This window comes from Ahaetulla prasina, chromosome 1 (genome assembly GCF_028640845.1).
Source record: "Ahaetulla prasina isolate Xishuangbanna chromosome 1, ASM2864084v1, whole genome shotgun sequence".
NCBI lineage: Eukaryota > Metazoa > Chordata > Lepidosauria > Squamata > Colubridae > Ahaetulla > Ahaetulla prasina.
Genome location: NC_080539.1, coordinates 79,472,748 through 79,489,984, shown reverse-complemented (window position 1 = coordinate 79,489,984; position 17,237 = coordinate 79,472,748). Strand labels below are relative to the sequence as shown.

At 35.3% G+C, this 17,237-nt stretch overlaps 2 protein-coding genes across 12 annotated transcripts in view; one reads left to right on the top strand and one right to left on the bottom strand.

The window, feature by feature from the left end:
- Nucleotides 1-3,183, top strand: part of SDCCAG8 (SHH signaling and ciliogenesis regulator SDCCAG8) — a 128,373-nt gene extending 125,190 nt beyond the window's left edge. For all 4 annotated transcript variants that reach the window (XM_058165582.1, XM_058165564.1, XM_058165591.1 and 1 more), the window contains one exon: nucleotides 31-3,183. In XM_058165582.1, the coding sequence (XP_058021565.1) occupies nucleotides 31-54 (24 nt within the window). In that variant the 3' untranslated portion in view covers nucleotides 55-3,183. The remainder of the gene's footprint in view (nucleotides 1-30) is intronic.
- The window catches only part of AKT3 (AKT serine/threonine kinase 3), a 191,060-nt gene that overhangs the window by 1,009 nt on the left and 172,814 nt on the right, over nucleotides 1-17,237 (bottom strand). For 5 of the 8 annotated variants that reach the window (XM_058165644.1, XM_058165626.1, XM_058165661.1 and 2 more), the window contains 2 exons: nucleotides 14,403-14,505; nucleotides 8,188-13,285 (listed from right to left, as the gene is read on the bottom strand). In XM_058165644.1, coding sequence (XP_058021627.1) covers nucleotides 13,200-13,285; nucleotides 14,403-14,505 — 189 coding nt within the window. In that variant the 3' untranslated portion in view covers nucleotides 8,188-13,199. Of the gene's footprint in view, nucleotides 1-270; nucleotides 327-8,187; nucleotides 13,286-13,453; nucleotides 14,089-14,402; nucleotides 14,506-17,237 lie in introns of those variants that run through there. The other 3 variants (XM_058165610.1, XM_058165636.1, XM_058165618.1) reach the window with 3 other exon arrangements.

Below are 17,237 nucleotides of genomic sequence, written 5' to 3'. Positions count from 1 at the left end.
TCCATCTTTTGTTTGTTTGTTTTCTTTCAGTTATCCTCTGTTCCACAGCCGTAGTTGAAAACGCTTCGGGGAAGACATCAGAGAAGGAAAATGCCCATCACCATTTTTCAGCATAAAGACCTGTGATGTGCTTAGATGGTTAAACATTTGTCAATGTCTTCCCTTGCTAGGAAAGTCATCACATCTGTCTTGGACTGTCAAATATTTAGACCCAATATCTTCAGATACTCAATAACTTGTTTGTGCTCTCTCAAGAAGACAGTTCTTGAATTTCTGAGGAATTATTTATACTTTTAGATGATTGATACTTGTGCAGTTTTCTTTGGCTGGAACTTGAAACATGCAGCGAAGTTATACTGGATCAAAACCAGCTTTAAATGCAGTATTATCCACCACTACCACCCGCACATATTTTTACATCATTTTTTTAACCTGACGAGAGGTATACACATCACCTCTGAATTAAGATATAGTATTATTATCCCATGGGTGAGGAACAGTTCCCCTCAATAAGGTTGAAATCTGTTCTGTCTTTGCAAGATGATGAAGTTTCTTTTCCTACAGCTCTGAAATTTACAGTCTGCAGTATTTATCATATTGTTTTTATGTCTGAAAGATCATAAATGCATCTCCCGGATTAGACTAGAGTTATTTGCACTAAACTTGGTGCTCAAAGACAATCTTAGATATTAGTTTAAAACAACAGCAGACCAGATAAATACAAATGACATTCTCAATGGTTTTATAAATAATTCGATGATCATTTTTTGTGTCTTTATATAAGTGGGTATAATAATATATAATCCCTAGACAAAACTCTTCTATTTGAGGTATTCCTACATATATCATATTCTCTTTAGAATTTGATACAATGGTAGCAAACCTTTATGTTTAATAAATGTCAGTCTAGGCAAACATATATTAAAGTTGGGCTGAATTGAAAGGATGTGGAAGTGGCTGATTTTTCAGTCTCCATTTGTGGCTTTACCATCTGCCTAGGATTCACATCTATGAATAAAGTATGGATTTGTCCTACCACCACAAAGCCAGCATCTTTGCTATAAGTGTTCTTCAGCAGATACAAAGTATGAAAGAGCTGTGTTCCTGGGACACCAGCGCTGTTCTTGATTTGACTTTGTTGTGCTGCATGTTGTTAATATTCTGATTCTGGAAAGGGGAGGGGTTGATTAAAAATAGTGCAAGTTCAGACCATCTGCACATTCTTCTATTATCTGGGAGAAAGGGTCTGTTGTTCATCAAATAGTTATTAGAGAATGAAGACAGTATGAAGAATGAAGTCTAGCAAGCCCAGAGATAAATTGGGTCCTAAGATTTACTTCCTTATTTAATAACCTTTGTGAGATTCTTTTGACTGTCAGTAATGTATCAGAGGCAGATATGAGAACCAATTCAATTGTCTCTGGGTTCCCTCTGGAGAACTTTAGCTGCCATGAAGGAGGAAACCTGGTTAATTTTACCCTCTCCTTCCCACAGTTTTGTGCTCCACAGCATGAAGCCAACTGATATTCAGGTTGTCCAATCAGGGCAGTATCCTCATTTTAGGTCAACTGTTTATTCTTAACAGTTTAAAAACAAAAAGAAGTGTCTGGAGAATCAGGTTTCCAAGCTCTCACAAAAGAAGCTACAGCTGTAGAGGCCAAAGACCAGAAATGGATGATCCCACAGAAAGAACCAATTGGAGCCAAATAAGTCACACCCTTCCCCCACCTACCCGCAAAGACCACATTCCCTCTACCTTCCTCCTCTGTGCAAGTATCTAAATTGTGTCTAAATTGAATGCTGTATAAAATATCCTTTTCTGCTGGTTCACATTGTTCCAGGCAGTGGTAACAAGATGGAGACTCTGTTGTTAGGGCATGTCGACAAACGGTGAATCAGGGCAAGGAAGCTGTGGAGCTGAGCCTTTTAGCATTTCTGCTGGAGAAGCAGTGAAGTATTTTTTAAGTTGGAGAAAAAAGCAGCAGTGTGGCAGAGCGGGAAACTGTTTTTTTGTGGGAAACTAATAGGAATGTTCTTTTATCCTGCAGCTTAAAGACAGTGAGGATGTCGAAATATTACAGCAAGGCTGTAGGTCTGTTTTTATAAGAAGACACACCTGCATTTTGAAGTTGAAAATAAATGTCTCACTGTTTTTCTTTTTAAAATTTAAAACACTGTATTTGCAAATCAAAGTATTAGAACCTAAAGTTATATTTATATTCAGTGCACCTGGATTCCATACAGCCCCATGTACATTCTTTCACATTAAAAAGTGAATGGATGTAGCTCTGTGCTTTGCTTCTAAATATGTCCATCTGCCAAGGAAGCATACATTTTAAAAAAAGAGCTAACATGGAGGCAGATGGGGAGTATCCTGAGCATCTAGAATGTCTTGACTGATGTCCATAGTCTCCAAGGTAAGAATTTAATAAAAAATGTGAGCTCAAATTAAATCCATGTTGGACTCCTCTTCCAGGCAAAATTTCTAATTTTATTATAAATCTACCTATAATCATAAGTCGACTTGGGATGGAGACAGTGCACAAACAGGAGGGTTGACAGGAGGAAAAATGTGTGAGCAGGGAGAGGAAGGGTAGGTCCAATCTTTGATCAAAGTCTTAAATTGTTGAACAAACTGACTTCTGAATAAATATTGCTAGAGCTATATCTGAAATGTGACATTTGGTTGCAAAATAGAGCGTGTGTAGGACTGCACAGTATTGTTGCAATGCAGAATCTGTACCAAATAATAAAATGTAAATTCTTGGAAATCAAATAATAATTGACTATTTGATAAATGGTGACTCATAGCAAGGTTTTAGTTATGATTAAAAATTATAAATACTGCAGTGTCCAAGAAAGTCTTATTTAAACCTTTCATACACAGTGCTTTAAAGAGTGCTTAGAAACTAAGAAGGACCAATAACACTTTTGCTTTGGATATTCATTAAAATGGCAATAATTTCATTTCACCCTTATAAATATGTAATAAATATTTATTAAATACATGAATAAAATGTTTCTTAATATTATCCACCCTGAATTTTCAGCAGTAGGGTAGATTTAAAAAACAACCCAAATAAATAAATGTGTACATGCTTGACAGAAGTAAACAGAAGTGTAACATTATGTCATTTTATAACTAAAAATGACTAGCAAATAGCTATGCAATTATTAGAATTTCCTGGAGCAATAACTCAAATTCTAACATGGAATCTTAATTTATGTGTTTTAAATGGAATAGTTACATACCTCTGGTCATAAAATGTTTTCATGGTATAATAAATATTGACTTAACTGAGAAATCATGATTACATATAACTAAGGCACAGTCCAGACAAAGTTAAGGTTTGTGATCCCATTGATTTCAGTGGGAAGGTTCAGCACATGCATAACCCTGTTTTTCCTCCTAAAATATTTTTTTTACCATTCTGTGTCCCTCAAGAATTTCCCACCTCACCTAACCTTGCATTCATTCTCCAAACTCAGCAACTACTACCTTCCAACCAGTAGTAGTAGTGTTTTTCCTAGCTCTTACCAGTCTTTCAAATATTTAAGATTCTGCATGTATTTAGACAGAACTAGATATTTCTGCACATATTTTTATTTTCCATTACTTCCATTTCTTTCTTTACCAAGTACACTTCCTTTTATTCCTTTGGTTCTCTTAAGCATTCCGCTGTTAAATGTTCTGAGTTTTGCTAATCTGTTTCTCAAGCATCCCTGGCAAATATTTGTTCATACATGCCGATTCATTCTTGATAAACTTATCAGGTGATTACTTACAGGTATAAATGAGCTATCACTTGTAAATGATTACAAACAGAATTCACATACTGTATTTTTTTGTCATTTTAAATAAGACAGTTCACATGTGAAGCTGATGGTAAAAAACAGTAAGTACGGATTATGTAAATGAACATAAAAACTGATTGTTGAATCTCTACACATTGATTCATTGCTATTTTGACTCTCGTATGCTATTCTTGATTTCTTTTAGCATTTCCAAATTGCCTTAAGTCTGATCTGACTTCTGGCCACAGTGAGTCTCTGGAAGCCTGCACTCTTCTGTTTTTTCAATTCACTACCTGTTTCATTCGGGAATGTTTTCTCTTCCAATTGGGCACCTGATGACTTCAGCAGTGTAGATACTAAAATTCATTTTAGGTATAAAGGTATCCTGGATATTGAGGTTTCCAATAATTGTGATCCATAAAAATGGCATTGCTTTGTTTTGCAATGAAAGCTTAAAACCAAAGCAGTTTGAAAAGAGTACTTTTAAGGACCAAACACTAAGCTCTTTAAAGGGCCAAATAGTGTTGTAAGTGCCTGGCTAAAAACTGAGATTATTGTTTGGAAACTCATCATCCAAACAATTCAGAAATAATCACTAGAGATGGACCTTTTCTGTGGTGGTGGTACCATAATTTTTAACTCTTCCTCAGAAATAATTATTTTTCCACTTTTTACTGTGCAAAAACTATTTTATTGCTACAAGTTTCAGTTTCTAAAACAGTTTATCCTGGTTAAAATACTTGCAGCTACTTTTTTGTTTATACGTTACCATATTTCAAAGCTCTATTTTCTACAGTAGTTCTTGCTTATATAATTAAATTGTATGCCTTTTTGGTTAACTTTACAGAAGAGTGGGGTAGCTGTCTGGTATTCTTTCTGTAACAGATACAACAAGTTCTGAAGATCCAAGATGAAACAACCTTACAACAATAAAACTGGCTGGTGTTAGATAGGATGATAATAATAGAATAGTAACAGAACAATACAGTTGGAAGGGACCTTATAAGTCATCTAGTCCAACCCTCTCCTCAAGCATGAGACCCTATACCATTTCTGGGAGAACTCCCAGAAGCTTAACCCATGGCACTTGAATTCCATGAAAGCAAACCAAAACATATATATAACGGCAAAATTACATTATATAAAGTATTTTTGAAGGCATTCAATCTTTTGCTTTTAAAGAAGTGTGGTGGTCAATTTGACAAATATGCAACTGTGGTTTTGTTGGTCATTGTCTTAAGTTTGCGTTTTTGTAGTCAAAAGAAGTATCAGATCTCACAAGACAGTCTTGTAGCTTCAATCTGACACAGTTGAAGTGAAGAAAATTAACAAATATTTATTCCTTTCCTTATTTATTTTTAATGCTTATTGAAAGCACTAACCCTAACCTTGTAGAATCGTTTCTTAAATCTCTCCTTTTTAAAAAACTTTTTAATTTCTAGATTTTGGAGATTTATTATATGATTGATTGCCTTTAAGTTACTTTTATTTCTGACTGCCTGATAGGGCCTCAAGAATTAGTGGCGACATTGGAAACTGAGTTCTCCAAGGTTGAAACTGTTTCAAAAGTCACAGAGGGAAATCTAAGAAATCCTATGGCTCTTGAAATCCTTATTTATAGTTTTTAGGATTGTATTCTTAATGTTACAAATTTGGCAAACTTGTTTCTTAAAAAAAAATTGGAATTGTTTTACACAGCAGTCTAATGTTTTAACTAAATTAATATAAATTAAGCAAGCTACATATTTACTTTACATGGAATGTATTCTAATGTTTACAAATAAGTCCTTAACTCTATAATTTTGAGTCAGGCATGAAAGAATAACAGAAATGAGTGAATGGAGGCTACACAGGAATCTATGATTTTCCAAGCTACTAATGTCTGGGACAAACTGGTAATTATTACTCATGATTTTGCAAAAGCAGAATCAGTATCAGAATGCATAGTTTCTCATCAGTTATTGAAGCAAGCACCCTACATATTCTTGAACTGCTGTTTTGTGTTCTTAAGCCTGGTTTTATTATTTTTGCCATTTCTGTAAGTTTCCATTCATAATTTTTATTATTCATTCCAAAATCTTTCCTACTTGTATTCTTTTATACATGGTATGCATTTCCATAATGAGTGCTATGCTCTGATAATTTCAGTTAAAAATAAAAATGTTTTTCTTAAATGTGTCCTCCAGCATGCTTTTATTACAATGGCTGTGTATAAATTATACAACAAATTCTGCATCTGGTTTCCTTCTGGCTCCTTCATTTCGTTCCCATATTTTTTAGACAGTGAGTGTCTTTAAACAGTGGGAATCTTATATATAATTAATATTTAATAAATGTTCTTAGTTATAGAATTATCTAAAAGGAGAGATTTCCATATGGGAGAACAGAGCAGTTTCTTGATAATTTATATGAAGACTGACATTCACCATCAGATGCACAATGAGGCAATGCGCACACAGTCAGAAGAAAGCACCAGCCTTTTAAAACTATTGTCGGTATAACTGTATGTTCAGATTTATACTTTAGAAAGTCTACACTTCAGTTATACCTGCTGTAATTCAAAATTATGTATTTCAGTCATTTCAACAGGGTATGCAATTTCTTTTATCCTAAAACAAAAAAGTGGAAAAAGAATTGCAACTTTTATATTCCTAAGCATTTCAAAGCAAAACCAACAACATAGATATAAACTTAACAGACTGACATTGTGCTTTATTTATACTGTGTGCATAAATAAATACACAAATGAGTGTCCCTATTATGTAAGTGTAAAAATAGTAAAGATATGTAATGTACAAAAAGTAAATAAAAAACCCTGTAGTTATTTTAGATCCTTATGGGTCATATGCTAAAGGAAGTAGCCTAAGTACAACTAAGTACAAATACAATGGTTTCTTGGACTTAGTCTTGTCTGCTAATATCCTTAACTATACAATTAGATCTGTCAGGGATCTTCTGAAAAAACTAGCAAGGTCAAAAAATTTCACAAACTCTAAAGCTAAGGGAAGATAATTGAATTATCAATTTAGAGTTTTTATTTAAATAAATATTTTACATTTCATGCTTACCTGTAAATGCACTACCAGGATCAAGATAAGGAAATTCTACTGTAGGCAGTACAAACAGTAGCAGCAAAATTGTACATTGAGGTGTAATATAGAGACCCTGCACATAGTAAGGAAAGCTTACGGTTTTTCACTCCAGCAGAAGCACATGACCTGTGCAAGAACTGCCAGCTTCAAGAAGTGACACCTTTCCCCATTTAAAAAGAAAAAAAGTATAAAACAATACTCTGCAATGAGCAAAATGTATTGGAAGAATCATGATGGGAAGCAAAGCTGTGTGCAAAAATTATCCAGATATAAACCAAAGTCTTTTAGGTCCTCAAGATGGCTGCAGTGTTAAGAGGACATCACGTCCTGGAAGCAAGTATAAGCTGGAGCCAACAAGACTGAAAATACCATTTCTTGAATGCTCTTATGTCAGGGTAGCAAAATTCAGAAAAGGCTGCAAGACAGTAGAAAAGCTACAAATGTATTGTGGCCATAGTGTTAGTTCTATTTTTTTTTAAAAAAAAATACTGATATATTACTTGGGAAGACTAGCTGCCACATTCTGAAGGATTATTTCATATAGGAACATGAATTCAAACCCCAACTGCCTTTAAATCAAACCAAATGATGTAAAGCTGTGACATGTTTAGTCAATCTGGTGAGCTTCAAGTATTTTGGCTTTTCAATTTCCATCATTCTATCCTCCTTAGCACAAGAAAGGAAGGGGACAAAGCTTCTAGTGCTGACTTGGGTATGTGGACAACACACTAAATGCAGGCAACTGATATAAAATAGGATGCCAGCTTTGGAGGAGGTTCCCCCCCCCTTTACTTATCAGGATGAGTTATAGTGGGCTGCATCCAATATTAGATGAGCAGGCATGCAATTGCTACATTCCAGCCTTTGAGAAAGATTTAGGGAAGGAGTATAGGAATGTTAGTTCACTAGCAGATGTCAGCCCAGTATTAATAATATATAAATTCAGAGGCAATTTAAATATTGACTTTTAAATATTTTCTCTATACAAAATGGCAAAAGTTCTGTTCTTTATAATATGGACTCATTTGCAATTCTGTGGCAAATCTCTGATTTAAAAAGACAGATGCTATTTGATTTGGAGAAAATCATGATACAGCTTTCTATAACACTGTCTTTTATGTGGAAAAGAGGTTGCCTTCTCTTTCCGCCCACACAATTTGTCAATTCTTTCTGGCAATGGCCATTATTACTATAGGCCAGTCACACACTCTCAGCTAACCTATCACATAGGATTATATGAAGAGAGACTCCTTGTATGTTACTTTGAACTCCTGAAGAAAAGGAAAGATATACATCAAAATTTATTTATTCAATTTATATGGCATCTATTAATCCCCTTCCCTCAATGACACAATATAGACGCAATGCAACATATTAAAGAGTTAAAATAGCAGAGGCTCTTCTGGTTCATCTCATACAGAACTTGGTTTAATATTGTTTCCTACTTCGAGGCTGGATGTTAGCATACTGGCCTCAGCAAAATGCTGTAAAAGTGCAAGTTCTTTTTGAGATCCTGATCCGTAAGACTACTGGGGAAGAAACAGAATCGTAAGGTCCTTTATATGCAATAAATAACATATAGAAACTACATGGTACTGAATCTGTTTGGAGCAAGCCCTCTGATTCCAGGAAAAGATCTCTGATATCACAATGAAAAAGCTGTAGGGTCACGTCTGCAAAGATAAGCTAATGCAATACCATGCATTGCTTGTATTGTTCATTGCTCTTTGAAACTTCAGGTAAAATAAATTAATTTCATTAATTATAACCACTCCAATATAAAAGAGATATATCACTGTATTTTGGATTTTGTTCGTAAGACACATGGCTTTAGTGTTGCCATCTAGTGCCAAAAGAAAGCTGGTTTTTTGTTCAGCTGATCACATATTTATCAAATTACAAGTTCCTTTTCAGCAAAATAGCAAAATTGAAAGGTGGTTTAACTTTTCTCAGAAAACATTTTATTGTGTATTTAATAGCACTGCCCTTGTCTGAAGACCCAGGGAAAGATGAAAGACATTAATGATCTCATAAATCTTCAGATCATCTAGAACTTGAAGACTAACCCTATGATACTTCTATAACTTCATTTGTGATTTTTTTCAAAAAAAAAAAGCAAACAGCAAAAATGTGTTATCGAAGTATTCATTTATAAGTAATGATCTAAAATGTAAGCAATGATGTAAACAATGAATACTTCAGAATGGTAGAGCCCATTCACTACTGAATATGAATGATCTTGAAGTAATGTCCTGATCCCATCAGTGTTGCACAAAATACAATGTGTTCCCTGGTCAATACTGCAACCATGCTGAAAAGCCCAATGTTTGCACCCTGCAATAGAGATGGGATCATTCAAATGTTTCAAGTAACATGATTGTACGACGAGATGATAGAATATATTTCTGATCCTTTGGACAAAAGCGAATTTCTTCTGAACTAGGTTGGTTGGCAAGAGGAATTCAGAAGAGAGTTAATATTTATTAATAACACTCTCATCTATCCATATTATATATTGAGAAAGGATGAGACATTGAAGCTTTATTAAAAATCTAAAACTGTTAAAAAGCGAGTGTAGCAAGAAGGTGGGAAAACTGAATTGAGTCTCATTCACCTAATATTGGTGGAAGGAGCATCCTAAATGAGGCAGCTTGGTATACAACAGATAAGAAAGAGTACACACTGGCCTCATTTTATACACAGCTACTCATCACTTATTTTATGTTGAATAGGCAGCGTAACTCAACTGCGAGTTAATATTTGCTTTTATATTTTCTTGCATATTAGCGTAACTGGTCTATGTTGTTTTTGATAACATATTAATAAGCAAGTGTTACTAATCAAGAATCTGGGGCTAATTATAAAAGGTAAAATATCCCTTATACGAAACCAAGAAAAAGATCACAGAAATTCTATTTTATGTATTTCAAGATTTCATTTTTTTTTAATCTCTATAATTTTACTACATTAAGCTCCCTGGCCAACACATCAAAACTCTGAAAACAATGGGTAGAAACAATTATAATCAGATAGGATTATGACTAAAAAAATCAAGTCATCATAAAAATAGTATTAATGATTTAGAAGGTAAAATACAATATTTGTATAATATAAAAATGGGATTGCATGGAATGTTATTCCTCCATACTGACTGACCAATGGTATGTTTAAAAAAATAGTATACCATTGACCATCACAAATAGCGCAGGACTAATGGACTTTGGACACAATGAACAAAATTTCCATGTGGAGAATATCCCAACAGACTTCTTGTTTGGGGGAATGGTCTGGTCTGCTGCTAAACCCTCAAAAATGGATATGCTTCCTGTTTAACTTCTGGGAGACAGAAAATGCAAAGATGATCAGGTGGGTGGTGGGTGTATATTGTACATACTTAATGGTGGAGTTCCTGGGAGAAAAAGAGAAAAAAGGCTGAGAAAACCTGGCAGACGATGGGAGGAGGAGGGGTGGGGCTGTGAGCTGCGCTGAGGAAAAGAGGCTGGGGAGGTGCTGTGAGGAGGAGGAACAGCTGTGACTCCTTCCCCTTCCCTCACCTGGAGCTCTGGCCAATGCTTCCTTGGTGACAGGAGCTAGAGAGAAAAGTGTCATCAAACTTCCCAAAGACTAATGCTAGGAACAACTATCTCCCTTGAAGGGCTGTATTTGAAAGTGCTTTTTCCTGTAGTTTATCTCTAGGAAGGTGGGGAAGCAAGGAAAGTGGGGTGTGGATGGTGGGAGGCGGAGGGCAACCTGAGAGTTTAACCAACATTCAAATTTAATGAATACCCTTTTCCCCTACAGAGTCTGTTCAACTGTGGCTGCTCTATACTTTAGTACTGAACTATATCCACTTAATGATTATGTGTAAAATAATTATGAGTAATCTAAAATGGCCCAGGCACACACTAATGAATAAATATCTTGAACTGTGGAAAGGCATGCCTCTTCCAATCCAGCAAGACTGATCCATGTGCAGACTTTTATATAACGGCTGCACAGGAGAAGAAATGTTTCTTATATATGTCAGGCTTTTTTATTAGTTTAGGCTGGCATATTTCAGGTAGGAAAATGATGATAGTACATGACCTCATCCATTTGGAGTATGAGACTCCTGACTTCTCTTATTTACCCATGGCAAAAGGAGAGAAGCGGTCCTAATTAGCCACCTTGTCCATCTGAAGATCAAAGAAATTTTTGCATATTAGTACTGCTGAACTGAGAATACTTCGACTATTATTAAAGAACCAGTGTATTCGTATTTAATACATAGTACTAAGACACTGATCATAAACTAAATTTCTCATTCTTTCTGACTGTTCCTTGCTGCTTCGCAATTTTTAATAAATGCAGATGTTGTCTTATTCTATAATAATTCCACACAAGAGATACAGTTATTTCTGACCTACTATAGTGTAGAAGTACAATGATACCTACCGTATTTCTTTAAAGCATAGATTTATCCTAGCTGCCTGAAAAAAATGCCCACATGCCTCTTGATAACCCTAGCATGTTCCACTGCCTGCAGTGATACTTCAAAGTATGTACATTTTCTGCATCAAGAGATGGATACAATTGCATGTAAATATTTTTTAAAGTCATGAGGGCAGCTTTCATAAGACTTAGACAAGTCATATAAGAGCTTAAAAGATTATAGGAGTTACAAAGAATGAAGTCAAGAATCATCAGTTATAATCCCACAGATCATCCTTCAGGGCTAATCTGGCATGCACCCTTACTAGCTCCATTAGAAAATCTCAGCTCCCATCACCAAAGGCCATGTCATAAATTGCCTTTCGTCACATGTTTATTTTTTAAAATCTTTTAAATGAAAAAATAAATATTCAAACATCCTATTTAATAAATATTTTGAGAATTAGGTTTACTAAAAATGTTGCATCTGTCATGGCTAGAACTAATGCAGTATTTTAAAACAGATACTCCTCTCAATCTAACTAAATGTTTGAAACTTTACAATGCATTTCTTGTAATCATCGTGGCCTTGGTAATTTAAATTTTTGAAGGGTTATATCCAACTTCTATACAACATTCAACTTCAGTAAAGACTGTGCAAACAATTGGGATACATGGGTTGGGGATTTTTTTTTCTTGACCATAATGAAATAGTTTAACTATAAAAACCAAATTCTAAGTACAAGGGACACTTGCAGAATTTTAACATTTTCGTATAGAAAAAAAGTGCATTCTTTTGTTCAGCTTGTACAGTTCTTCCGTACATTATAAAATAAATTGCAAGCCTCTTCTAGGATGTAGCAGCATTGCGAACATGACACATACAATCATTGTCACTAAAAAATAAATACTACTGAAGTGTAACAAAATATTCAATTAAAACATCTGAAGAAGAAGAAGAAACTAGTTCATAATCTCAAAAAAAAACCATAAAAGGTAAACAATTGTTTACCTCAGTATACAAATTTTGGTGAAAAGCAATGTTGTTAAGCTTGTCTAAATTCTTCAGCCTCCAGGGGTGATGAATATCAACAAAGAAAAAGGAAAGCACAAGACACAAATCATAAGAGGTTGAAACAACATCACTTGCTGCTTTTATGTTATAATTTCTTCCATTTAAATGTCCCATTCTCCATAATTGCACATGAATCTGGAAGTCTAAGTTGAAAACTGGTAATCCCAGACTTTTTGCTTCTTGGGTAGTATCCAACAGTTAAAAAATAATTATATATAATTATACATATATCTATCCTTCTGTGTTTGTGTGTGAGTATGTGTACACACATACATACACACAATTATAGGTCCTTTGCCTAAATGTTTTTATCCACATGTTAAAGGTAAAACTAATTCAAGTGATGACATAAATCTACCAAAAGCTTGCATATGTACACAACCACCTTGTAGTATTTTCTAGTTCTGTCAAGCTCCAATCAGCTTGAGAAAACATCCAAATTAATGGAATTAATTTTAGAAGGGAGCAAGGACTGTATCACAGACCAGCATGCCTTTTAACCTCTGCTCCAAGAAGACAAGAGAATAAGAGCTAGTTGTGCACAAATCACATAACTAAGAATTTGCCTTCAAATATCGGGGGAATGCTTTTTGCTATGACTTTCATGCTGAGACAGCAGTAACCGCAGGTCAACTTAGACCAATGTAACACCTCATGCAGATAAATCAAATAGGCTGATTAATCAAAAAGGGAACTTGGTCAATTTGGAATGATTTCTAAAAGTGCTCTGCTCTCCCAAATAATAACAAGGACTGGTGGTGATGTTCAGAAATCTTTTTTAGTAATAAATTGAGTGTGTCTCTATAGCAGGAATACAAAACAGGAAGTTATTCCCGACCACTTGCAGAATAAGAAAACTGAGGGAAATGTGGTCGTCTCTCATTGTCCATGCAGTCCATGCCATCTTCATCATCTGTGGAATTGAAGGTTAAAGATAGCCGCATAAAAATGACTAATATGTTCCTCTATAATGATATAAGGAGTTTTGCACATATTTTATTATTAGAATGATACCGTCTTAAATGAATTTTTTGTAAGATTAGTTCAATGAAAAGTGGAAAAAAATTCACATTTTTCCTTTCAAATTTTATTGTTGGAAGATTTTAATATAAATTTTATATTTCAAGTTGCCAATTAAACATAAAATTTTTGAATATGAAATTATTCAAATTCCATGTTTATGAAATTTATGTTTACTATGATCTTTTGTAGAGACATATAAAACTGAAGAGCATTTTTGCAAATATTTTTCAGAATGAGAAGCTGAATGGACTAAAAAGAATCAGATTAATTAGGCCTAGTATGAAATATAAATGTTACAAGTCTTTAGAATTCTTTTGTAATAGTTTACAAAAGAAGGATGCCCGATATTCAGTAGAGTGAAGAAATAGATTAAACAAACTCCCACTCCTGTAGGTTAATACTCTGAACTTTTGAACTAATTCCCACCTACTCATCCAACCATCTTGTGTTAATCACAGGGGCTTTTTTTATCCTTCTAAATTATGTACATCAGAGTATATAATTATGTTTAAAAAGTCATTGCTGAAGATTTCCTACTATAACATCTCTTAGACAGCTCCATATATGCTCAATACATATACAAATAAAAGGCAGCCAATAACTCCTTATTCTTCCCCTCCTATCTCTACAGTCTTTTATATCTCATAACAGCTCTATCCTTATGATTTGGATGAATGTAAGTAATACAGACCTCTGCTATTGAAAACACCCACCAAAAAGAATTTGGGAAGAATACAGTGTGCCAAAAAAGAGGAGGAGAAAAAGGGAAAAATTAAGTGAATATCAACGTTCTTCTCTTCTTGCTGGCAGAGCTTTCTGATTCCCAGGGACCCTCCCCAATGGCTGACTAATATCATCATTGGATGCTTACACTCACAAATTACTATTATAGCTATTATTTGTTGTAATAGCTTCATAATCTAAGATTATATCTTAGATTCTTCATAATCAAATAAATGAAATATAAATTCCTCCCCTTCTACCTTCCTTAATAGTGAGATACTTACATTTTTCAGGTGGTGTTATTGTAATAGTTTGAGCAGTAAACTCTTCATCAAAGTATCTGGTGTCCGTCTCAGATGTCACTTGAGGTTTAAAAGGAGGAACAAGCTGAAGGTGTAATGAAAGAAAAATGTTTATTAATAAATATGAATATTCTAAATTTAAAAGTAGAACTGTAAAAAGCAGGAAGAGCTTAATTAATTTTATCCTACTAGTTAAGAACAGGTAACAAATAACTGAAACCTGAATGCCAACTAACAAACTAGTTTGGCCAAGTTTTAGCCTAATGAATTTCTATTTTAGTGATTAGAGAGAGGGGAGAAAGCAGTCTTACAAAATAAAGAATTCATAAATCACAAACAAGTCTTTATTTATTTGATAAGCATTTTAGTCCCATTTTAAAATAACACATTATATTAAAAAGCTAAAATAAAAACACATCCATTAACATAAGCATCACAAATTTAATCAACCATTTATTGAAATAAATGGGCTTGAACACACTGTACATCACATTCCAATTTTCACAAATCATCCTTTCCCCTGTATATATGTCTTGGTTTCTTAAACCTCTCTTCCACTGATGTCTAAAACAATAGTTTCATGTGGTTTATAGAATCTTTTAGACGGCAAGGAGGTGATGGGCAGAAGGGAAAAAGAACTGCTTAATTCATTCTTTGTATCTCTGTTTATGCAAAAGGAAGAAATAGTTCATCCAATCAAAAGCAGCACCGTAGGAGAGAGAATAGGAATGACAGTCAAAATAGGCAAGAAAATGATAAGAGAACACCTGTCCACAGTAGTTTACAATCTACTTCTTGATAAGATAGAACAACATAGGATAGAAAGTACTACCACCAGATGGATTCGCAACTGACTAACCAACTGCACTCAGTGGGTATTCCTCAATAGAAGTATATCTACCTGGAGAGCAGCCTGAGTGGGGTAGCTCAATGTTGTGTCTTAGATCCAGTGCTCTTCAACATCTTCATAAATGATAGGGGATAGACAGGATACTCAGCAATTTGCAGAAGACACCAAACTGGGGAAAACAGCTGATTCTTTAGATAAGGGGTGTCAAACTCGCGGCCTGAGAACTGGATGAGTCACAGCTGGCCATGCCCACACCCCTGTTTTAGCAAAGGGGGTCACGAAAACATGACGCCTCGTGTTTGACATCCCTGCTTTAGATGAAAGACTCAAGATTTAGAAGTACCTGAAAGAGTGGGCCCTATCCAACAATACACTGTTTCCCCAAAAATAAGACCCAACCGGAAAAGAAGTCCTAGCATGATTTTCCAGGATACTCGTAATATAAGCCCTACCCTCAAAATAAGCCCCAGTTAAGATTGTCAGCCAGATGCATTTAGTACCGTATTTCCCAAAAAATAACACCTAACCAGAAAATAAATCCTAATGTGTCTTTTGAAGCAAAAATTAATATAAGACCTGGTCTTATTTTCAGGGAAACACGGTATGCAATTCAGTGGTGAGAAAATTAAGGTCCTACACATTTGGGAAGAAAAAAGAAATGTACAGATATAGACTAGGTGGTACCTGCTGAACAGTAGCAACTACTTGGTGTCCTAGTAGACCATCACTTAAGTATGAGATAGCAATACACTGCTGCTTCAAAAAAGCCAATGCAATCCTAGATTACATCAACAAAGGGATGATTTAAAGATCACAGTGATAGTACCATTTTATACTGCACTGATGACACCACAATACTGTATCCCATTCTAGTCACCACAATATAAAATAGACACATCATAGGATCATATAAACAATGCAAAGAAGGGCAACAAAGATGATAAAAGGTCTGGAGGCAAAGCCATATGATGAACGAATAAGGAAATTAGGTATGCCAAGTCTTACGAAGAGAAAGATTAGGGGTGATATGATAGCAGTCTGCCAGTATTAGAAGGGCTGATACAGAGGAGTTTACTTATTCTCCAAGGTACCTGGGAGCTAGACAAGAAATAACAGGTGGAAGTTCATTAAAGAGAGATCCAACCTATATAGAACTAAATTGAAAATTTCCTGACAGTGAGAACAATTGATCAGTGGAATGGCTTCACTCCAGAAGATGTAAGTGCTCCATCATTGGAAGTTTTCAAAAAGACATTGGACAGCTATTTGTCCAGAGTGGTATAGGATCTCCAGCTGAGAAGGGTGTTGGACTAAAACATGGGTCGGCAACCCACGGCTCAGGAGCCATATCTGCTGCAGCTCCCTGCCTAGTAAAACCCGATTCTCTTATAGGGGTGCGCCCCCGCCCCTGCTCTTCCTGCTGGGGAAAACTCTTAAGCGACGCCTAACTTTTTCTCGCAGAGATGCCCGGAGGCTGGCAATGCAGACCTTCGATCCCACACGTGCAGGCAAAAGGGGCACATGCACACATTCGTGGTTGCACGTGAATGCATGTGAAGAGATAGGGTTGGTTTCCCTTCTGCGGCCTGATGGAGGTCTTCAAGAGCCTTGGAAGCGTATGTGTGCGTGTGCACACATGCACTCACGCACAGAGAGAGAATATAGATACTCCATAACTCAAATGATATGGTAAATAAACATTTACCATAAGATTGGAAGGAAATAATCTATGATTATGTCCTGTGTGTGGGTGGGAAGCTTTTCCAGTGATTTGAAGGGAGACCCACGGGGAGGGAGTGTTTGAAATCAGCCGACTTTTCGCACTGAATATTCAAAATTGATTTCCATCTGTCCGGTTCGCTCCCTCAGCAAAGAAGGGCAAGAAGACCAAATGGGCAGAGGGGGGGAGGTGTCAGAAATAAGAGTTAGGCAACGTATCTTTTAATCCTTTTTGGGAAATTCCCAAG